General features: G+C 47.0%; 1 protein-coding gene across 9 annotated transcripts; it reads right to left on the bottom strand.

Annotated features, from left to right (window-relative positions):
• Nucleotides 973-24,097, bottom strand: LOC100157017 (glyoxylate/hydroxypyruvate reductase B). 9 transcript variants are annotated; one of them, XM_005660566.3, is made up of 8 exons: nucleotides 23,537-23,593; nucleotides 23,238-23,305; nucleotides 15,509-15,634; nucleotides 12,529-12,913; nucleotides 11,546-11,717; nucleotides 9,933-10,111; nucleotides 7,146-7,242; nucleotides 973-1,501 (listed from the first exon to the last, which is right to left on the bottom strand). In XM_005660566.3, the coding sequence occupies exons 4-8, from the start codon at nucleotides 12,908-12,910 to the stop codon at nucleotides 1,345-1,347; spliced, it is 987 nt and encodes a 328-aa protein (XP_005660623.1). In that variant the 5' UTR covers nucleotides 12,911-12,913; nucleotides 15,509-15,634; nucleotides 23,238-23,305; nucleotides 23,537-23,593; the 3' UTR covers nucleotides 973-1,344. The 9 variants fall into 9 exon arrangements, with proteins under 9 accessions (XP_005660623.1, XP_001924750.5, XP_005660620.1 ...); XM_001924715.6 differs by lacking the exons at nucleotides 15,509-15,634; nucleotides 23,537-23,593 and adding an exon at nucleotides 23,932-24,097; XM_005660563.3 differs by lacking the exon at nucleotides 15,509-15,634 and having other exon boundaries at nucleotides 23,537-23,657.

Below are 24,484 nucleotides of genomic sequence, written 5' to 3'. Positions count from 1 at the left end.
AGATAAGAGCTTCCAAACCACTCCAGAAAGGAGGTACATTCACCTCAGACCCTCTTGATCATTCCTGATAATTCCATACCAGGCACTCTTTCCCTGCTTGTTTCACCATGCTTGCCACTGCCTCACAGAACTACCTCTTCCTCTTCTTTACTAATAAGGAAACCCCTTGAGGCAAGGGCTTTCTTTCCTACAGCAGCCTAGGTGAGACAGACTAGAATGGAGAACTGGAGCCCCCTTGCTGTAGTGCCTGCATTTGGACAAACATCTCCAGCAACAAAATACAAAGAAACTATAGAATAAAAGTAATTGCATGCAGGCCCAGTTGGGACATATTATGAAAAAAAAAACAGAAAGACCAAAATCTCAACTGCCACTTCTGAAGGACTGGGAGTAAAAGCAGAATCCTGGGCATGCATCCTGCACACAGCACCACCAAGAACAGACCACCCAAGGCCAACTACCCAAGCCACTCCTCCAGCCTGACCCCTGGACTCCCACCTACCCTCACCCCATATAAGAGACCAGCTCACCCAACCCCCTCCCCTCAGGGAGCTAGCAAGTGTTAGCACAAATCCCAATAAAGCTGTGCCTGAATTTCTCATCTAGCCTTTTATCAATTTCCATTGATTAAGGAGGCCAAGAACCCTGATTAGTAACGCTAGCACTTAGAACAGGACTTGGCACATAGAAAGTGCTCAGTAATTCTTTTTTTAAAAAAAGACAAATGAGGAAGTTCCCACTGTGACTCAGTGGTAATGAGCCTGATTTGTATCCATGAGCATGTGGGTTCAATCCCTGCACTCAGTGGGTTAAGGATCCAACATTGCCATGAGCTGTGGTGTAGGCTGCAGAGGTGGCTCGGATCCTGAGTTGTTGTGTATCTCCAATTAGACCCCCTAGCCTGGGAACTTCCATATGCTGCAGGTGTGCCCCTAAAAAGATAAAAATAAAAACAAATGAATAGTGATAGAGTATCAGAGGGACTATGTAATCCAATAAACAATCAAAATTTATCAGGATTGAAAGCAACATAGCTCACCAAGCAATCCACAGACCTAGTGCAGGTTTTTGGAAATTAGGCAAGTAATCCTCTCTGCTGTTTCATTATAAATGATAACAGAACTTCCTCATACAGCTTCCTTGAAGATGAAGTGAGAATGGAAGGAATGAATTTAGCAAACTGTCAACAAGTGGTAACTATTATTACTATTCTTTAAGTTTTCCATGTAAGTAGTATTAATCCAATCTATATAATGAACTGCAACATAAAGTGCACAAAATACTTATTTTCCCGCCATTAAATCTGTCATGTTATCATCCCACTGAATTTCCAACCCACAGAAATCATTTAAGTAGCACTTCATTAGGAATAGGAAGGCCACTGAGAGAAGCCAGGATGCTTTCAACCAAATTTTCCATCATCTGTCGTCTTGCTTGATGGGTTGCACTTCCAATGTGAGGTGTCAGAGTGACGTTCTTCAACTCTAACAAAGGATGATCTCTGAAAAACAGATTCATTGAGGTAAACTATCCTGAGTCATTTCATCTCCTTAACTTCACATTCTGGTTTCACTCTCCACCCTGAGATGGGGAAGACTCTACCTAACTCCCAGATATGACCACTGCTTTTCTAACCCTGGTACAGGTGACCCATATTTCTGGATGTAAAACACACATCCTAACTGGCCACTAGTACACAATGGCACAACATGCAAGGTGGATTAAATGACACTGACCCACACACAAGAAAGGACCTTGGGGAGACAGATACTGATCTAGGCAGCGTGGGACAAGCTGAATGTGCCTTTAATGGGAGTGGCATTCAGAAGGAAGAGATTTATTAACTAGAATTAGCAGGTTAGAGGGAGCTCTCTTCTGGGAAGAAGGCAAAGGTTGGGAGTTAGCCTGGAAAGATAATGAGATTTTAGTGAAGTGGGTCAGGGAGGCTCAAACATAATAATGGATAATACTAGAACCCAGTATTAGGAAAGTGCTGTCACCTGGCCCAGTAGGGCCTCCTGACCATTTTAATACAGAGGACAAAGTGGCCATGTGACAAGGATCCCCCATCCTAGCTACTGAGGCTCAGGAGGCACACCTTTGGGAATCTTATAGATCCCCCCAAAGCTATAGAAGTTCTCTGGGGGCATCTGTAATTTATATCAATGCGCTACAACTGCCCTTACCTCCAGAACTGATTGAAGTAAGTAATCCTATGGTACAGTTAAGTTAGTAGGATGGGAATTATCCTGAAAAACACTCATGCTTTCCATAAGAACGTGGGCCCTACTGCTTAATAGCACATAATAGAAAACAGTCTCAGTACAAGGATGTGAACTGAGACAAAGTGACTGGCTTTGTCCCAACTGACTTAGAATCCAGAAAGAACTGAATCATGGCCAACTGTACCAGTACCTGCCCATTACAAGATCCAGTGTAGAGGGAAGAGACACTTCTGTGGGGAAGGCATGACAAATACCTCTGTAATTCTTATTGATTTTTTATGTAGTGAAACTGCATTATACCATGACCATATTGCAATATGGTGTAACACTGGCATTGTTGGTACGATTTAAGTACCTCATGTCAAGTCATATGATAGTACTCATGTTGATCAATGGGAAATGATTGGCCTAAGGAAAAACCGGATTTAGCTAAATCTCAGCTAATTTATATACTAAATAGTGCTATACCAGCTCCTCATAAGGTACAAATTGTGGTAGATCAGGGGCTGGGGGGAACAAGTCACCAAACTAGTACAGACATACAATGGGTTACTTGTTTCTTTAAATAGAGCCCTGCCCCACTCTCCCCTCCAAATGTTAGGCATAGTCATACTGACACTAGTGCTGTATCTGTCATATAAATACTGTATAATAAATGTCGATGCTCCAATAAATACGATCATTTTGCTATTGGACAGCCTAGGCCAAGGGCCAGGGGGTAGCCCTGTGTAGTGAAGAATTAATTCAACAGACAGGAGTTCTTGAACTTTGCACATTTCATAGATAGGACTCACCTCTGGGAGATAAGCTGTGAACCCATGAGAGGTACTGCCTAATCAGAGTGTCTTCTTACACTTGGGGCCTTGAGCAAAGCCAGATAGTTTATGCTGGTGATGTCATTTGTGTGAATGCCTATTTTTGTTTGCCTGGACCTCTGGGCCAATCTGTATCAGTGTGACCTCTGCAGGGGCTGGAGCCTAAGAAGCCAAGGTCAGGTGTGTGGGCACTCCATGCCTACATGACAGACCCCTCCATACCAAGGCTTGGGTGAGCGTCCTGGTTGGAAATATGTACGTGTCTCATGTCACTTTTGGAAGTAGTAAGTACTGTCCACACACAGCCCTGGGAGGACAACTGCAAGTTCAAGTCTGGTTCTCCGGGACTTCACCCTATAAATTTTCTGCCTTGGTTGGTTTTTAACTATATCCTTTCACTGTAATCAACTATAATTGTGAGTATAAAAGTTTTTCTGAGTTCTGTGAGTCTAGTAGATCATTAAGCCTGAAGCTGATCTTGGGGACTCCTGGCACTATTGACAAATGAATTTTTTCTTTTTTTTCTTTTTCTTTTTTTGCTTTTTTAGGGCATGTGTAAGTTCCCAGACTAGGGGTCAAATCGGAGCTACAACTGCTGGCCTATGCCACAGGTAGAGCAACGCAGTATCTGAGCCGAGTCTGTGACTTATACCACAGCTCACTGCAACACCAGATCCTCAACCCACTGAGAGTGGCCATGGGTTGAACCTGCAACCTCATGGTTCCTAGTCAGATTCGTTTCTGCTGCGCCATGACGGGAACTCCCTGAATTTTTTCTTTTTAAAATAATTTGGTGTTCTCTGGTGGCTCAGAAGGTTCATGATCCGGCATTGTCACTGCTGTTGCTCTGGTTACTGCTATGGCACGAGTTCAGTTCCTGGCTTGGAAACTTCTGCACGCTGCAGGTGTGATCAAATCATTAAAAAATAGGAAATAAAGGAGTTCCTGTCATGACTCAGCAGTAACGAACCTGACTAATATCCATGAGGATGAGGGTTCCATCCCTGGCCTCGTGCAGTGGGTTTTGGATCTGGCGTTGCTGTGAGCTGTGGTGTAGGTCACAGACACAGATCAGATCCCGAGTTGCTGTGGTGGTGGCTGTGGCCAGCAGCTGCAGCTCCAATTCAACCCCTATCCTGAGAACTCCCATATGCTGCAGATGCAGCCCTAGAAAAGATTAAATAAATAAATAAATAAATAAACCCAGATTTCCTACTTTTAAAATTATTTTTTTCACAATAAGCAGCATCAAAATGTCTCCCTAAAAAACCAAGATGAGCAAGTTCCTGTTGTGGCTCAGCAGAAATGAAGCTGACTAGCATCCATGAGGACACAGGTTCAATCCCTGGCCTTGCTCAGTGGGTTAAGCAAGGCCAGCATTGCTGTGAACTTTGGTGTAGGTCACAGATGTGGCTTGGATCTAGCATTGCTGTGGCTGTGGTGTAGGCTGGCAGTGGTAGCCTCGATCCAACCCCTAGCTTGGGAACTTCCATATGCCTCGGGTACAGCCCTAAAAAAGGATGGGAAAAAAAAGATGAAAACTCAGACACCAAAAATAATATAGATGAGAAATTAATATGGGTATCTAAATATTAAGCTATTTGTAAAATAAGTGTTAAAGCTCTTGGCCACAAAAATGATTTCACAAGGGACACTGGGAATGCATCACCTATTAGGATAAACTAAATTTTGGCTTATAACCCTGGTGTTTGCCCTGTGACTTGTAAAACTCCTTTTAGTAGGCAAGGCAACAGGGGTGATTCTAGGTTTCTGAGTAAGCTGGCAACTGTCTAAAATGGTCATTCTTGGGAGTTCCTGTTGTGGCTCAGCGGTAATGAACCCTATTAGTATACGTGAGGTTGCAGGTTTAATCTTCGGCCTTGCTCAGTATTGCCATAGCTGTGGTATAGGTCGCAGGTCCCATATTGCTGTGGCTGTGGTGTAGGCCAGCAGCTGCAGCTCTGATTCGACCTGTAGCCTGGAAACTTCCATGTGCCTCAGGTGCAGTGCTGAAAAAGAAAAAAAATAAAATAAAATAAAAATATAAATAAAATGGTCATTCTTGGAGTTCTCTGGAGCCCTAGCAGTGAAGGACTCAGCATTGTCACTTTTGTGGCTCAAGTTCGATCCCTGGCCTTGGAACTTCTGCATGCCATGAGCATGACCAAAAAAAACTGGGAATCTCAAAGAACATTTGTTAATGAGGTTATGTCTGTTAACATTTATTGTATATAAATTAAAACTGAAAAAAATGTAAGCAACAATACAGAGGCACACATTTAATTTGTTGTCAGAGTGATATGATCACATGTACTTAAGTGTCCAGAAAATGTCACTGTACCCTTGGGAGAACACATGGTGCAAATAGATAACATCTTACAGTATTAGGGAAGCAGGGTTTTTCTGTTTTTTTGGTTTTTTTTATGGCCGCACCAGTGGCACATAGAGGTTCCCAGGCTAGGGGTCAAATTGGAGCTGCAGCTGCTGGCCTACACCACAGCCACAGCAATGTGAGATTTAAGCCACATCTGAGACCTACATCACGGCCACAGCAACCTGGGATCCTTAACCACTGAGCAAGGCCAAGTATCGATCCTGCGTCCTCATGGATACTAGTTAGGTTCATTACCACTGAGCAACAATAGGAACTCCATGAAAGCAGTTCTAACTTGGAAGTTCCACTCTACCTGCTAGATAGGATGCTGCCTGATTCATGAATTATTAAATAACCAATTAAATATTTAAAAAGAAAAAAATAATTTGATATCACAGATTCCCTGAAAGGGTCACCAGACCACATTTTGAGAAACTGTTCCAAATAAATTGTTTTTCTCAGAAGTGTGAGTTCTGGTCAGTCTTGATAAACTCAGATATTAAATTTGATTATAAGGTCAAATATTAAGCTGATGGTAATTTGCTTACTGGCTAGAAATCAAAGTTAGGAAAAGCTAGTTTAATGAATGATAGTATCAAGTTTCAAAATAAATGACAGATTTAAGACTCTAGTCTCAACAAGCTGTATCACTGGGTCAAAACACACAAGCAAATGAAATTAAATACAAACAAATGTAAAATTCCACACACACACTTAAAAATCAATTTAGGGAATAACAATTTCAATTTTAGCTCACTAAATATCCGATGTTGCTGTTGCTGTGGCTGTGGCTTAGATCTGACTCCTAGCCCAGGAACTCCATATGCTGCAGGGCAGCCAAAAAAGGAAAAAAAAAAGCAAACAAAAGACACTTAATGAGTTCCCATTATAACTCAGGTTAAGGACCTGACATTGTCTCTGTGAAGATAGGGGTTTGATCCCTGGCCTTGCTCAGTGGGTTAAGAATCTGGCATTGCCATAAGCTGTGGTGTAGGTCGAAGATTTGGCTCAGATCTGGTGTTGCCATGGCTGTGCCATAGGCCTCAGCTGCAGCTCTAATTTGACCCCTGGCCAGGGAAACTTCCACATGCCGCAGGTGCAATCATTTAAAATAAAACAAAACAAACAAACAAAAAAACCCTAAATGATCTAAGACGCAGTGATGCTTTTAGGAAATGTGCTGCTAACCCAACCTTTGTGTAATTTCTTTACTTAGGCCACAATGTGAGTACTGTGTGCAATTCTCAGCAGCACAATTTCAAAGGACTATAAAATCTAAAGTGCTAGAAGACAGTAATAATGACAAGGTATCTGGAAATGACAGCATTTAGGCTACGATTGAAGGCTATGAAGATATTCAACCTCAAAAAAAGACTAGGATGAAATATAGTGGTTGTCTATAACTACATGATGGTCTATAAATGAGAATAATCAAAGTTAGTCTTTGATGCTCCAGAGGGCAAATATTTGGCTCTATATGAGAAAGCCTCTCCTGTGCAGTCTCCATCCTTGGTGTCTGAGGCCCATGTGCCCTGAGCACCCTGTCCATGCAGAGGCCTGACCCACTGCAGAACTGGACAAGTCACTAAGGGCCTGCTCAGGCCCTTCCAAGGCCAAGACTCTGCATGATTACATGTGTCTCAACATGGCTGCAAAAGCCAAAAGCAGCGGTTGCCTGAGGATTGCCCCCACCTGTATTAAGAGAACCATAGATCCCGTCCACTTCCTTACCTGGGCAGGGGCTCTGGGTATGTCACATCCAGTGCCGCAGCTTTAATGACTCCAGTCTGAAGGGCTTCCACCAGGGCATCTTGATCAACTAACAGACCTGGGTGGATGAGACACCTCCTCTGTAGGCCCCACACTTGGACAGTACAATTGGGTCACATTAGCTGTATTAAACACACCTTGATCTTATCAAAGAGCAAGGCAAAGAGCACAAAGAGCTTGGCACGTGAATTTCATTCTGCTGATCTGTTCTTGAACACTGAGAGCCTGCCACATGCCAGAAAGTCCACTAAGCTTTTCACTGATGCATTCTCACTGAATCCTCCACTTACCCAGCAAAAGTCAATACACATTTTATAGGCAAAGCGCAGCGGTTACATGCTCAGCCAAAGTCACATGCTTCTAAGTCATCAACTGAGATCCAAGCCCAGCTCTGTTGACCCTGAGCCTGGGCCCTCTCACTTTACCGTACCACATCCCAAAACCACCACAGGGTCCTAGCTGAGAAACAGCCCTGGATAATAGGGTTTTTGGGACTGCCCTGTGGCATATGGAGCTCCCAGGACAGGGGTCAGATCCAAGCCACAGCCTCGAACTCAGCTACAGCTGCAGCAACACTGGATCCTTAACCCGCTGTGCTGGGCCAGGAATTGAACCCGTATCCCAGGGCTCCCAAGAAGCTGCCAATCCTGTTGTGCCACAGTGGGAGCTCCCAAATAGATTTATATACACATTAAAAACCCAAAATATGGAGTTCCCATTGTGGCTCAGTGGTTAATGAATCCAACTAGGAACCATGAAGTTGTGTGTTCAATCTCTGGCCTTGCTCAGTGGGTTAAGGATCCAGTGTTGCCATGAGCTGAGGTGTAGGTTGCAGACGTGGCTCGGATCCCATGTTGCTGTGGCTCTGGCATAGGCCAGTGGCTACAGCTCCGATTAGACCCCTAGCCTGGGAACCTCCATAGGCCCAAGAAATGGCAAAAAGACAAAAAAAAAAAAAATTAAAAACCCAAAATGTGGGATTCCCGTTGTGCCTCAGTGGGTTATGAATCCAACTAGTATCCATGAGGATGCGGGTTCGATCCTTGGCCTCACTCAGTGAGTTAAGGATCCAGTGTTACCGTAAACTGTGGTGTAGGTAGCAGACATGGCTCGGATCCGGCCTTGCTGTGATATAGGTTGGCAGCTGCAGCTCTGACTCAGCCTCTAGCCTGGGAACCTCCATATGCCACAGGTGCAGCCCTAAAAAGCAAACAAACACAAACAAGAAACAAAACAACAAAACCCAAACTACCACAAACATGACCCATAACTGCATTTCAAACAAAAGACAGCAGGGCATGAAAAGAAGCAGCAGCTAAGAAGGAAATCCTCTCTTGCCAGTGGAGACCTGCAAGGAACCCCCCTTCCCACTGGTGAGCTGAGCTGCCCCAGCTGGTCAATTCACAACACCCAGCCTGCCCATGCTGCTGGGGAGAAACCTAGTCCCGAGTCCTTTCTTGGGGTGTTTTTCTAGAATCTTTACTTTGTCAGTGGCCTCTGACCTTACCAAAAGCACATAACACATTGCTCCTTGCTGCTCATCTATAGGGTCTTAGTTTTCAGAGACTCTTCCAGCATACTAGTTTGGCCCTGATCAGTTTCATGGCAATCACCATTGTCCTTGTTTTATGGATGAGACAGGTAACTGTCAGCAGTGCCAGGTTTCACATGTCCTCCTGAGAGGGGCTGAAATCTGGGACCTGGGGGCCCTTTGCTGCAGTGCTTACACCTGGAAAAACATCTCCAACAACAAAATACAAAGAAACTAGAAGGGAATAAAAATAAGTGCAGGCCCAGTTGGAGCAAATTACAAACAAGATACAGAAAGACCAAAATCTCAACTGCCACTTCTGAGGGGTCAGGAGCAACAGCAGGATCCTGCATGTGCATCCTGCACACAGCAGCAGCAAGAGGGTGGCCAGACCACCCAAGCCACCCCTCCAGCCTGAGCCCTGGACCCACTGCTATCCTCACCCCATTTAAGGGACTAGCTTGCCCTCCCCCCTCCCCCCAGGGAGCGAGCCAGGGAACCTGTGATGTTTGCACTCCCTCATGCTAGCACAAGTCCCAGCAAAGCCTGGCCTGAATTTCCCATCTGGCCTCTTGTCAATTTTTATTGGTTAAGGAGGCCAAGAACCCTGGCTGATAGCACTCTGGCCCCCAACCCCCAAAGGCACGCCACCTGCGTGTTTGATGTCCGCACTGATCTTCAGGTGTGCCATCACCTGCCAGTATCAAGGACTATGGCTCCCTTCTTTCTTTTTTTTTGGCTGCAGCATGCAGTGATTGATATGGGATCTTAGTTCCCAGACCAGGGATTGAACCCAGGCCACACTGGTGGAAGCACCAAATTCTAACCATTAGACCACCAGGGAACTCCCTCTCGTCCTTATAAATGCCACATCAACCCACCACAAAATATGGGTATGGCACAGGGCCTACTGACTCCTGTATACACATACACAAAGCTCTATGTAAATATCAAATAACCAAACTGGAGTTCCTGCTGTGGTACAGCAGGTTAAAGATTTGGCATTGTCCCTGTGCTGGCACAGGTTCAATCCCTGGCCTGGTGCAGTAGGTTAAGGATCTGGTGTTGCACAGCTGCGGCTCAGATTCAGCCCCTGGCCCAGGAACTTCCATATGCCACAGGTGCAGCCAAAAAAAAAAAAAAAAAAAATGCTGAGAGAATAGCCAGGAGCTTCCTCCTGCACAACTTTCCAGCCCAAATATCAGTGGAACAGCTACCTCTGCCCACGTTGATGAGAGTGGCAGTGGGCTTCATCAAACTTAGCTCCCTCCTCCCAATCAGCCCTTGGGACTGGGGTGTCAGGTTCACTGCTAACATCACAAAGTCCGATTGCTGAAGCAAGTCATCCAGCCTCTCACAGTAAGTGGCCCCAACAGCTTCCTCCTCCTCCAAGCTCCTATGAAGGGAACAACAAAGAAAAATTAGAAATACATTCTCCAGTTAGAATTTCATCAAGATGCCCTAAGAAGAAGTTTTTGAGGGGTGCCTCCACTGCGCCAGACCCCAAGTGGGTCCAGAGTTGGCTGGACTCTGAGGCCAAGGTTCACCCATGGAAACCCTGTGGGCACCTCTGGGTCCTCTAAGGTGAGCCCTCAGTGTCTGTGGAATTTTACATCAGACTGAAAGCCCCTTGGGGGTCAGGAGCTTCCTCTTCTTCATCTTTGAACACCTAGAGTCTGCTACAAGGTGAATGGCATGGCAGGCATGCTTTTCAGGGATGTCAGTATTGCTAACCACGGGCAAACACATCAAATTTTCAGGAAAAAACAAAAGAGGAGAGGGCCTTGGAGTGCTGCCTGTTCAACAGAGAGGATGCAAGGGTCTGGTGCAGGCAAGACTGTGAACTTTGGGGTCCAATATTAACTTCTGCCCCATACAGCTGATTATTCAGCAGCAATTTCAAGCTCCAGGAGATTACAGTGTTCCTAGTAGACACTTCTGCCCTACAAACACGGAACACAACACTGTAGGAATTCTCTCCTGACACCTCTTAGCAGGACCAGGACAGCCTGGAGCAGCAAAGAGGAAGGACCTGACCACATCACATACCTTATGCTGGAAGATCCCTGGCCTGTGTCTGCCCTCATCCCAATGAATTGTTACAGCTCCCCCACATGTCTCCACTGTGCACTGTGCCAATGCGGTGACTGAAAAGGGGACAGTCCTGATAGGAAGTCTCCCAGCTCATCGTGACTCCATGGGCACAGATCTATTCCAGGGCAACAGAAGCCACTGAAAGGTTGTGGCCTCACCATCATCTGGCTAGTGTGCAGAGGGGGCTACAAGTTCCAGAGCAAGAAAGCAGCCTCTTAGGGGATGTGTATTTCAGGGGAGAAAGGACAGGGCCTGAGCCAGTAGCAGATGGCATCGATGAAGTGAGAGCAAATGGGCAGGTTTGTGGGTTGTTCTGGAGACTGGGTGTTGGACTGAACACTGCTGATGGTGTCTGCAGAAGAGGATCTCAGACCGAGTATTGTAGCGGGACAGGGAGCATACATCTCAGGGTGCTGTGTGTTAAAGTGTGGACAGCATCCTCCATGATCAGCAATCACTTCACACACACACACACACAAACAGCACAACTGTCGGTGAGCCAAAATCTCTCTTCACTCTGGAGAAATTTTTTTCAACGAAGAGAAGTCATAGCCACATTTCTAGGTAAGCGTAAAAATACCACGATCACTTTCTTGACCATCAATCCTACCTTTTGGAGAGAAAGAATAGAGGAACCATATGAAAAGTGGAGAAATAATATATCCAAGCCGTATGTAAGGCAGCAATGGTAGTAAATTCTGCTTAGTTAATTTCAAGTCCATTTTCTAAATTTTACCTGCGTTTTCTATTGTGATAGAGAATCTTCATTTCAAATGCTCTGGCCCTCTGAGCAATTTTATAGCCAATGCTGCCCATGCCGATAATTCCCAGAGTGGCCCCCGTCACTTCTTCACCCAACCAATTTGCAGAAAAATTCTCCGTATGTGGTGAAATAGCCAGCTGATGACCTACAATAACAAGGGACAGAGTGAGCAGTGTGGATGGCACCACACACAGAACCCAGACAACCCTCAATGGACCTGCTGACAGAGTGACAAGGTTAAAGGAAGCCTGAGGTGGATCCTGGGCTCCCACATTTCTATCCGACAGCAAAATGTTTCTGTGGGGGAAGAATGAAAGAAATGATGGCAGTTTCTTCATTCCTGGCAGAATGCTTTAAAATAGCAATTTCTTTCACATTAAGGGAGAATTTCTGGTTAAAATTTGGTTTTGGTGTGTGCATGTATGTGTACTGTGTGACTGTGCACATGTTTGCACGTGTCAGTGTGTGTGACTGTGAGCATGTATGTCTATGTACATGTTTGTGCATGGGACTATGTGTCCGTGTGTGCATGCATGCCTGGCACATGCATGCGCACATGTGAACCAGCAGCCAGAAACAGAACCAGCCTGGTCCCTCCCTTCTCTTTTCTGGAGCCTTCTTCCCAGAGCACCATCAGGATGACGATGAAGTGCTCAACTGCTGCACTGTCTCTCCCAGGGACACTCCCACAGACCAGTTTGTGGAGTGGGGAGAGGCTGCCTACTCACTGTAGCCTTCACCCCAGGCCAGCATACTGATGGCCAATGAATTACCCCAAGGGCTTTTCCACAGAGGTGCTGAAAGGGTCCCTTGCTGAGCTTAGCAGTGAGTAGGGTATGGCTCCAATCCCCAGGGTGACAAAGTCCTGGATGGGCCAGAAGATAATACTTTATCCTGTGTGAGGTTCAATATCTGCCATCTGAGCTTTGGAAAACCAGCATATCCTGGCAGTTTACCTTCCACAACTCTCCGAGCTACGGCCAACAGCAAGGCCATCCCCAGGTCTGCTGTGGGGTTGGCAACAGCATGGGGTGTGTTGGCCACCTTCACACCAAAGCTGTCAATGAGCTTCAGGTCCAGGTGGTCCAGCCCTACCCCTGAGCTGGCGATGACCCGCAAGGAGGGCAGGCTCTGCAGGAGCTCCTGGTTGATGTGTGGCTTTCCAGCCCAGAGGTATATTGCTTGGATCTTCGGACCAAAGTGTGTTTTATTTTCCAAAAACTCTTGCATAGTAATGAGATTAAAGTGTTTCTGCAGAACTCCAACATGATCTTCACATATGCTATATGGTCCTTCAAATCCAGACACCAAAACTCCAGGTAGTTCCTGATCGCCCATGGCCTGCACAAAGACAAATACAATTTCTGCTGACAAAGAAGAGAGTCTTCTAGAAAATAACCCATATGCTCTCCTACTTCTCTTTAGATTTTCTAATTTACGACAAGATTGGAATTCATTTTATTTCCTGGATAAATGCCTGTGAAACCTGAAAGGCCACAGGCCTGGAGCTCTGAAGACACCCAAGTGTCCACCATGCCCACTTCCTTCCCCTTACCTGGGTCTTTATTTCTGCCCTTCGGCTCTGCTGGCAGCCTCTGAGACCCCCTCTGATGACCCCTCCTGGTAATCACATCTTTGTGTAACTCCCCCACCCAACCCCAGCATGCTTCTAGTGAAGAGAATGCAGCAGAAGTGATGGGAGGGCGATGCTCTCTCTCCAGGGGGAGGTCAGGCCCTGCTGTGAGGCAGTCCTATGCCAAGGCCCAAGTGAGCAAGAAGTGGAACTTAAGGGGCCAGCCAACAGCCCAGGGAGACTTGAGATGACCTTAGCCCTGGCCAACGCATTGATTAAAGTTTCCACAACCACCCAGGTAAGCCACTCCTAGATTCCTGACCTCAACACCTAGAGGATAATAGATGTTTGGTTTTTGTAGCCACTAAAATTTAGGATAATTTGTTATGTGTTTAGCAATTAATAACTAATGAAACTATTTTTTACTGTGAGAGTAAAAGATATTTGTTATTGTCTGTCAAATGAGTTAATAGTGTTTTATGTTCCTTCTTCCTAATTAAAAATAAGGTATTTTGGGAGTTCCCGTCGTGGCGCAGTGGTTAACGAATCCGACTAGGAACCATGAGGTTGCGGGTTCGGTCCCTGCCCTTGCTCAGTGGGTTAACGATCTGGCGTTGCCGTGAGCTGTGGTCTAGGTTGCAGACGCGGCTCGGATCCCGCCTTGCTGTGGCTCTGGCGTAGGCCAGTGGCTACAGCTCCGATTCAACCCCTTGCCTGGGAACCTCCATATGCCGCGGAGCGGCCCAAGAAATAGCAACAACAACAACAACAACAACAACAAAAAAGACAAAAGACAAAAAAAAAAAAGGTATTTTGGACATTTCATAGCTTTGCTCCAAAAGAAAACCAGTTGCTTTCAAGAGTTGAGGCTATTGAATACATTTTATCTTTTGGTCACAAACTTATCTAAAAACATTTAGAATGTGTGGTAGGGGCCCTCCCAGGACAAAGGGAAGGCAGCATGGCATGACCAGCATCTGTGCGCCCATGTCTAATTCTGTGGCAGCGTGACATAATCAGTATCTGTGTGTGCATTTGCAACTATGTAACATGGACGATCCAATAAGAATTTACAGAATGTATGTTACCTTAGAAGGAGGAAAAAGGGACCAAAATGTAAAGGGGAAACTAGCAGAGGTATACAAGGCAATGCCCTGCTGGGTTCCGGGTTTAGCCTTTGGATGTGAATCTGCTGAGCCAGTGCCAGCATGAATAAACTCTGCTTCCTGGAAATAAGCCTCTGGTGTCCTGTCTCTCTGTACAAGAATCCTGCAGCATTTCTTGGGGGCTCATTCGGGACTCTGAGACTGTGATTTCAGCTCCTTTGTCACTGGGGAGCGACCCCTGAGGCACCGGGAGAGGTGACCTCCCTGGCGCCAGTGGACCAATTATTGCGTAGGGGACTAGCCCTCTGGGCACGCCAGGGTGTGGAACCTGGGAGCACAATGGCACCTGGTGAGGCCCAGGAACCTGGGTTTGGTTTGTAAGCCTGTGCCTAAGAGGTAGAAGGGGAGCCTGATCACCTCCTGGAGTTGCCCAAGTGGTCTCACAAGAGACAAAACCGAGACTCTAAGGTACTGGGTAGCGGGCTGGAGACATTCTGTGAATGTGAGTGAATAAGACTGATGACAGGAGAGTTCCAACTCGACCAAGGGCCAAAGCGAGTGCTGAGTCCTGATCTGCAGTTCTGTGGTGATCCTCACACGGCTTATGGTGGCCCACTTTGGAGAGATCCTGACGTTGGGGTTTATACAGTCCCATCAATGCTAAGCGGCACCTGAAATATCTCCCCCTGGAAAATGGCTGGAGACAGATGAAGCAATTGTTTACTGCTTCCCTTTCCCTTCTTGTGTGTGACTGTCATCTTTTAGGGGGAGGAAATGGGTGGAAAACAGAGTAAACATACCCTGTTAGAATGTATGATAAAAAATTTCAAGAAGGGATATTCAGGAGATTACGGTATTAAGTTGACCCCAGGAAAACTCCGGAAGTTCTGTGAAATTGATTGGCCGTCATTTGGGGGTGGGCTAGCCCTCCGAGGGCTCCCTTGACAAAGAGATAATCAGTAGAGTGTTTGGCGTTATGGTAGGGGACCCTGGCCACCCAGACCAATTTTCTTATATAAACAGTTGGCAAGACCTGGTCCTTTCACAACCGCCCTGGGTGAAGGCCTGTTTAGAGGAAAGTTGAATGATGATGGCTTCTTCAAAATGCCAACCAGAACCTGAAAACAACCAGGAACCAGAAGCAACCCCCCCCTCCATATGCCCCATTGTACTCTCCACTCCCACTTGTACTTCCAGCAGCCAGGGCCATGCCAGAGGCTACTGCCTCCCCTGAGAGCACCCCCTCCCCTGACTCACCCATGATGCCACCAGTCACTGCCTCTCCTGAGCCTCCAAGGTTAACTCTGTATACTCCGGTCAGGAAGGTGCCCAGAAAGTCAGGCCGGCTGGGGCAGCCCCTCTTCACCACAGTGCCAGGAGCCCCTGCAGATGCCATTGAGAGAGACCAGAGAGCCTGTCTATTTTCTCAAGAAAGCCAAATTCAAGGAGGCCAACGTGTTTTTGTGTACCAACCCTTCACCACCAGTGATCTCCTAAGCTGGAAAAATCATATCCCCTCTTACACAGAGAAGCCTCAAGCTATGATTGAGCTAATGCAGTCCATCATTCAAACTCACAAGCCCACCTGAACTGATTGCCGTCAGCTTCTCCTGACTCTGTTTAACACTGAAGAACAGCGCCGAATTACTCAGGCAGCTCTAAAATGGCTAGAGGAAAACACCCCGGCACAAACACTAGATGCCCAGGCTTATGCCCGAGACCATTTCCCAGGGGAAGACCCCCGGTGGGACCCTAATGTTTAAGGGGGACTTCCACAACTTGCACGTGACCATGAGGCTCTCCTAAATGGCATGAAACAAGGTGGGAAAGGGCCATGAACATGAGCAAAACCTCAGAGGTACTCCAGAGGCCTGATGAAAGCCCAAGCCAATTCTATGAGAGACTATGCAAGGCATTCCACCTCTATACCCCCTTTGACCCAGAAGCAGCTGAAAACCAGTGGATGGTCAATGCAGCCTTTGTGAGCCAGGCACAAGGGGACATCCAATGCAAGCTCCAGAAGTTAGAGGGCTTTGCAGGAATGAGTGCTAGTCAGTTGCTGAAGATAGTAACCAAAGTGTTTGTCAACCGTGACCAGGTGGCACTAAAGGCTGAAAACAAAAAAATGCAAAAAAAAAAAAGGTGAGCTTACTGGCCTCTGCTTTGGTGAAGCAAATGGAAGGTGCTCCACAAAGCCAAGACCGAGGCCAGAAAGGGGAGCCATGAGGAGGACCATCTCACCCAGGGCCAAAGCTGGGACAGAACCAATGTGCCTACTGTCACCAGGAAGGCCATTGGAAAAAATGAGTGCCTCCAATTGTCAGATGATTCCCAATTGGGCCCCAAGCAGAGGGGAAGAGACCAGGTGGTCCAGGGCCAATATCAGCCAGCCCAGCAGCCGCACTGGGGCCCCCAAAAGTGATTTTGTAGGGCTGGCCATTATGGGAGACTATGAGGAGGACTAGGACTGACCGGGCTCTATTTTGCTAGGCCCCCAAGAGCCTATGGGTCCAAATGAATGTAGGGGGCTGGGCCATTGACTTCATGGCAGATACTGGGGCAGAACACTCAGTGGTAACTCAGCCTGTGGGCCCACTATTGCAGAGAAAGCCACCATCATAGTGGCCACAGGCCACTGAACACAGCGCCCCCTCCTGCTGCCTAGATGATGCACTTTGGGGAGACATGAAGTCATACATGAATTTCTGTACCTCCCCAACTGTCCTGTGGGCTTAATGGGCTGAGACCTGTTAGAAAAGCTACAGGCCCAGATAACTTTCAACTCTCATGGCCAAATGGCCCTGACCCTAGAGAAGCTGAGGGCAAAGATCATGACCCTTATGGGCCTCCGAGGAGAAGAATGGCACCTCTACAGTCTTATAGAGAGGCCACGGCAAAGATCTGAGCTCCCTACCTGGAGTATGAGCTGAGGACAACCCCCTGGGACTGGCCAGAAACACACCCCCAGTAATAGTAGAACTAAAACCAGGGGTCGAACCCGCCTGCCAACAACATTTCATTCCCTGCAGAGAATAGGGATCCAGAAACATCTGGAGAGACTTCTAAAGTATGGAATCCTCCAACCCTGCAAATCATCTTGGAATTCGCCTCTCCTGCCAGTTCAAAAACCAGGAACAGATGACTACCAGCCAGTCCAGGAACTGCAAGCAGTAAACCAAGCCACCGTTACCCTATACCTAGTCGTCCCTAACTCCTATACTCTCCTGGGCCAAATCTCCACCAAAGCTGCCTTCTTTACATGTCTGGACCTGTAAAGCCGTCAGCTCAAGATGCCTTCTTCTGCATCTGTCTGGCCCCTCCAAGCCAACCAATCTTCGCCTTCCAATGGGAAAACCCGGAAAATGGTGACAAGGGCCAGCTGACCTGGACTAGACTGTCTCAAGGATTCAAGAATTCTACAGCTATCTTCGGCACCACATTGGCCTCTGACTTAAAAGCCTTCCCAGCAGACCAGTATGGCTGTACACTGCTTTAATATGTGGATGACTTACTACTGGTCAGACAAGCCCAGGAAAATTGTATTGAAGGGACACGTCTGCTCCTCACCCTCCTATGGGAGGCTGGCTACAAGGTTTCAAAGAAAAAGGCCCAAATCTGTCAAGAAAAAGTCAAATACCTTGGCTTTCACCTATCCCAAGGACAACATCAACTCAGCCCAGAGAGAAAGCAGGCTCTCTGCTCGATCCTGGTTCCGTCCACCTGATGCCAGGTTCGGGAATTTCTTGGGGCCATAGGTTTCTGTAGAATCTGGATACCCAACTTCTCCATTTTGGCAAAGCCCCTTTATGAGGCCATAAAGGGGATAGAATGGGAATCTCTGTTGTGGGAATGTGTACAACAAAAGGCCTTTGAAGAGATCAAGAAGGCCCTCACCAGTGCACCTGGCCTGGGACTCCCAGACATCTCCAAGACCTTGTTCTTGTACATGCATGAATGCACTGGTGTCACAGTGGGGGTCCTAACTCAAATGTTGGGGTCATGGAATCATCCAGTAGCATACCTTTCCAAGCGACTTGACTCCATTGCCCAAGGATGGCCACCCTCCCTACAGGCAGTTGTAGCCACAGCTCTCTTAGTGTCAGAATTCATGGTCTGAGTGCCACACTCAGTACTGACATTAATGCAATGTAAGGGACAATACTGGCTAACTAATGCCCAGATGGTCAAATATCAGGGAACTGTTATGTGAAAATCCATGCATTCACCTGGAGATAGTAAGAACCTTAAATCCTGCAACCCCCGATGCCTCGATACCATGCAAACTGATCATCCAAAAGAAGCAAGCTGCAGCTCCAGAGACTGTGAGGTAGACAGCCCTGCTTTAGTCACCCTGGAAGCTGACTAATCTACACATGGCAGAAAAGTGTGAAGAATCGGCTAGCAGATGGGATAAATAGACTGCTTTTGTTTCCCATTTCGGTTTTCTTACTGGGATGCCCTGCCACCCCCCTTTTACCTGTTATTGTGATCCTTGCCCTAATCTTTGCCATAGGGTTGGCAGAGACTGCTCTAGCCAAATGGAACTGTGGCAAAAGGGTTCTGCTAGCATTCTCTTTCCTCTTGTGGGGAGGGTGTTTTGTTCTTATTGGTTGCTCCTAACCTGGGCCCCTTTTGTACACTTAAATTCCACCCCTGTGATAAAGGTATGGAAAGGATCTGGTATCAAGGAAAGGTTGGATTGTCCTTCACCTCCTATACCTATCAGCCAGCTGCTTGTTATTGACTACCACCCCCACCCTTTGCATGTATAATGGTAAAAGGTACTGGATGGGATGGATAAAAACAAAATACCTAGAGGGGCACACCTGCCAGGGACCAAAGAGAAGGGGAACAGGAACTTGGGCCTACTGGGCATATAGTGGACATTGAGGCATATCCAATGGAGGGGGAGTTCAGGATCATGTCCGAGCCCAGCTAGTCAAAGAAACTATACAAAGGACAAAGCAACAAGCAGATCCAAGGCCTAAGACACCTCCACAATCAGGACCTAGCCCAGTCTATGACTAACTTCGGAAGGACCTGGGTCCAGACCTGAACTTCCCCACCTTAAGAAAAAACCTTTTCATTGATCTGGCTGAAAGGATTGCCCACGAGTTCAAAGTCATTAACTGTTGGGTTTGTGGAGGGGCCCTTATGAGTGAAGAATGGCCTTGGAAGGGAACCAGCATAAACGCACTTCATCTACTTCAGTGGAATCTTTCCATAACAGAGAGGGAAAACAACTGGCCCCAAAGTTGGGTCTTGACCTCAGAGGTGTTTGGAGAGGAATGCATTGGTAGAACAGGACCCAATTACATACAATGGGTAGGAGAAAGTCCACACAAAAGAAAGCTGTCTTAGAACTCTACCAGCTTTGAGTGGTGGCCAAACACTCCTTCCTGGCACTGGGCCCTGGCCTCCACAGTTAATACCTCCCAGTGCCAATCCTCTCCCTATCAAGCCATAGTCAACTGTACTATACATACTAAGGAAGGGGCCAATCCATTCCAAGGCATACCTGAAATTAGTCAACATTGGGAAAACCTCACTCTTAGTGACCCTGAACACTGGAGGGCACCTGATGGGCTGTTTTGGATAAGAGCATATATGCAACTCACTGCTCAAAGGAAAGTGAGCTGCTCCATAGGAATAATCCAACCTAGATTTTTCCTCCTGCCTAATCAGGAAGTAGAGGAATTAGGGGTTCCCCTTTATCAGAACTTAAAGATTAGAGCAAGAAGGATCCCTGAGATGGGGGACAACAAAAATAGAGAGAAAATAAATGCCCACCCCAGAGGATTATCGAGACATATGGTCCAGCCACTTGGGCACAAGGTGGGAGCTGGGGCTACCAAACCCCTATATATATATGCTTAATCAGATCATTGGGTTAGAGGTGGTACTGGAAATTATTACTAACCAAACACCCACAACCTTAGAATTCATGGCAAAACAACAACAGCAAATGCCAGCAGCTATTTACCAGAACCGCCTAGCCTTGGATTACCTATTACCAAAAGAAGGAGGGGTATGTGAAAAATTTAATTAATCTTACTGTTGCCTCCAGATAGATGATAATGGCAAGGCAATGGCAAACATAGCTACAAACATCAGAAAAATGGCTCATGTCCCCATACAAACTTGGAAAGACTGGAACCCTGCAGAGCTATTCGGGGATGGTTTTCAACCTTTGGCGGGGGAGTGGTGGTGGGGGGGTTCAAAATCCTGTAGGTATTATGCTCCTGATCTTGGGAGGCTGCCTGATCCTCCCCTGTCTAGCTCTCCTAGTTATAAGGTCTGTCTCCAGCCTCACTGAGGCCATGGTAGGGGTGGGGGGAGGCCACACATGTGATGATGTTGTGAGCATCAAAGTGGGGAATGTGATAGGGGTTCTCCCAGGACAATGGGAAGGCAGCATGGCACAACCAGCATCTGTGTGCCCATGCAAATCTGTGGCAGCATGACATAATCAATATCGCACATGTGCACATGTGCAACTATGTAACATGGACCATCCAATCAGAATTTACAGAATGTGAATAAGGGGAACAAAGGGACCAAAATGTAAAAGGGAAACTAGCAGAGGTATATAAGGCAAGGCCCTGCTGGGTTCAGGGCTCAGCCTTTGGATATGAATCCACTGAGCCAGTGCCAGCATGAATAAATGCTGCTTCCTGGAAAAAAGTCTCAGTGTCCAGTCTCTCTGTATGAGAATTCAGCAACAAATGTGTTCAAAGCTCAGAACATAATTGGCTAAAAAACAACTTACATTTGCTTTTTGGACTTTGAGTAAAAGATGAAAAGAAATTCATTAATAGCAGATTTTAGTTCTCTTGTTGCACAGCAGGATAAGGATCTGGTGTTGTCACTGCAGATTCAGTCCCTGGCCTGGGAACTTCTGCATGCCACAGGTAAGGCCAAAAAAAAAAAAAAAAAAAGGATAATATTTCAGTTTATTTTTAACAGAGGAGGCTCAATTCCTGACTACTTTAACATTGGTTAAAGAGCAATAACACACATCTGTCACACCATTACTGTCACTTGTATGTGGAAAAGATTCAAGATCATCTAAGTGACTGAGAGAGCTCTGACCATCTCCACTCACAGCCAGGAGTCCAGCAAAGAAGCATGACAGAGAAAGTGGGACTTGCCATAAACTTCTTGAGACGGAGCATGAGCCCTATTTGCTGCTGATCCCTGTGCCCAGGGGCACTGGTAGGGTTGAAAGACACAGCTCTGCAGCTGATAAAGGTCTGCCAGCCTTCCTGGGTTCTTGATGAAACTGAAGTGAAAATAACAGGTAGTGTTTTACAGCTGTACCCTAAAGTCACATTTCCTTCTCTTCCCCTAATTTCTGCAAAAAGAGCTAAGTGGACATGCCTCTGGCAGGTGTCCTTGGATGGACAGTATTAACATAATAGTTCAGATAGGGACATTCTGGCAACAAAGGAACTCACCACAAAGTAGGTATATTATTAGGCACCTACTTTTTGTCTAAGGCAACATAAAACCAACATAAAAACCAATGCAACCAATAAAAATATGTTTTAGTTCCTGGGACAGAGAGAAATATCCAACCAAGATGGGGAGAGGGCAGGAAAGAGGACAAAGCAGGAAGCGAGGAGCTGGGCTCTGGGTTGACCCTGTTCTGCCAGGCTGCACTTCTCTCTGAAACTCTCCTCCTACATGAAGTTCATGGTGGCCCTGGCCTTCAATGAATGAGTTACTAATGTTTTCATCTGAACAGCAACTTAGATACTTTCCCAAGTGTCTAGAAACAAACCATACCAAAGATTGGGAGATTGAATCCATACAACACAGCAAAATTTCTTAAATTCATATGTCCTCTCAATATTTCAGGTGAATCCAAAATCCCCTCATGTCCTCAACATGCCAACGCTTGCATCAAATTGGCACCAGCTGGCCAGTCCTTTCTCTCCAGTCCTTTCAAATTCAATCCTCACCCCACCTACTAGAGTAGTTCCCTGCCCTCTCCATGAGTATGAAAATCACGTTTGTTCTCTCTCCTCCTTAGCTCCCGCCCAGATTCTGCTCCAGAGGCTCAGAAAACAGCCTGGAAAAAAGAATTCTCCTTTAGGATGGGTCGGTGAGACGTTGGTTAGCTCTTCTGCTTTCTTATCATCTTGGGCCTGATTTTCTGAATTTGCTGGGAGACATCTATTCACTCATGACTAGATAAGAGGACCTAAAAGACTAAGATATGCCAAAGGGCCTATCCTTGAGGACACTTGGTAGCTCTGCACTGTTTGCAGCCTTTATGTGCATTTTCCCCAATTACCAGGTATCAACAAACCCAATATAATTTAGAACCAACACTGTCACAATGTGTCTCAGCAAACAGTACTCTCCTAAGAAATGGTCAGGGCTTGCTAAACATTAAAGAAAAGAAAGCCAAGATTTAAAAAACTGGATTCCTGAAAGGGAGTAAACTATAAACTATAAAATCTGATGTGGGTACCAGAATCTTATCTATTTAAAGCTTAATCTGCCACTGTCTGGAGCTTAGAAGAAAAAGAAGTACCTGTCCAAAATGACCTTTAGACTCGATTAGAATCTCTGAAGCTGCCATAAGTTTTCTCTCCGACAAGGCAGGTATAAATAACAACGTTGGATCTTCTTTATTAAATTCCTTAAGCTGGTGCCCTGCGGGCCTCAGCATTTTCTTCTCTTTTCTTTTAGGGCCGCACGAATCCAGTGTGGCATACTGGGGTCCCAAGGCTAGGAATGAAATAGGAGCAGCAGCCCTAAGCCACAGCCACAGCCACGCTGGATCCCAGTTGCGTGTGCGACCTACACCACAGCTCACAGCGACACCAGATCCCTAACCCACTGAGGCCAGGGATCCAACCCGCATCCTCATTGCTCCTAGTCGTGTTCCTTAACCACTGAGCCACGAAGGCAGCTCCCCCTCAGCGTTATAATAGCGCCCGCCTGTCCTGGTGAAGACCGAGTCAGTTACACCCACCGGCATAGCTCTGGTAGGGCTCGATCCAGTATCCAGCCCACATCGCGACATCCTTGGGGCACGTTTACCTTTAAAAAAGATCCCAGATTTAATGGACGCTCCAGCCACCACAGCCTCCCAAGACAACACCGACAGAGAGAGGCTAAGGTCAAAGAGTGCTGCGCCCTAGCCCCCGCAAGCCACGCCCCAAACCGCCCGCCACACCTCTAGGCTACGTCCCCAAACCTGCTCGTTACACCTCACAGTCCCTGGGCCCCCCCGCCAAGCCCCTGACCACGCCCCAAGCCTGCGACCTATACCTCCTAGTCAGGCCTCCAAGCCCTGGCCACGCCCGGAGACCACCCGTCGCACTTCCAAACCCGCTAGCTACACTTCCAAGCCTTGCCCCCAGACCGCCTGTCACAGGTCTCGGCCACGCCCCCCCGCCTGGTCAGCCAATGCGAGCCCCGGCACATCCGACCAGGACACGCTCACATGCTAGCCTACTCTGGGCAACCCGAGTGGACAAGCTAGAAGCTGTCTGTAAGGAAGGCTGGTGCCGCCCGGCGGCAGGAGGACTTGGGGATTGGAGCCTCCTTCAGGAGCGTGGTCGGCATGGTCGCGCGGGGAGGTGGGGGAGGGGGCTGTGTAGCTGAGAAGGTTGCTGGTCTGCCTCAGCGTGGGGAGTGGGAAAATTAATAAATTAAAACCTCACTTAAGGTGGAGTGGGAAGCCCCAACCGTTCCCCCAACACTGGAGACCATGCAGGAAGGAGGTCGCCACCTTACTTCCCAGCAGGCTAGGTAGGCTGTCTCTGGGTCCGGCGACAACCCAGCCAGCCAATGGGAAGCCGCTACACTTCCCATGCTCGGCTCCCTCCAATGGGCTCTGATTCTAACAGCCAGCCACGCCCAGCTCCCCTTCACCCTATGAAAGAATTTCCTCTGCTCTGTTCTCTGGATTGGCCTGTAGTTTGCTAAAGTTGCGATTTTTTTGCTGATCATTAATAAACACATTTTTATTATGGTAAAATAATAAGCTGTCTTCTGTTTTATGTCAAGGTGGGGGAAGTGGGGTGGAGGGTAACTGTACTCTTGGGCAGGGTCTGCACATTGGCGTCTGCATCGAAGTTTGCAGCTGGCTTCTGCAAAGAGCAGATCTCACCCTGAACTGCAGACTGCCTTTTTCCTGGGAAAGTGGGTGGTGGATGACGAAGGCCTGCCCTGCAACTGGAATCTCTGGTATTATCGCTTTTTAAAAAGATGAAA

The sequence above is a fragment of the Sus scrofa genome, chromosome 6 (genome assembly GCF_000003025.6).
Source record: "Sus scrofa isolate TJ Tabasco breed Duroc chromosome 6, Sscrofa11.1, whole genome shotgun sequence".
Lineage (NCBI taxonomy): Eukaryota > Metazoa > Chordata > Mammalia > Artiodactyla > Suidae > Sus > Sus scrofa.
The sequence above is the reverse complement of the archived record's forward strand: the minus strand, read 5'-3'. Positions and strand labels throughout refer to the sequence as shown.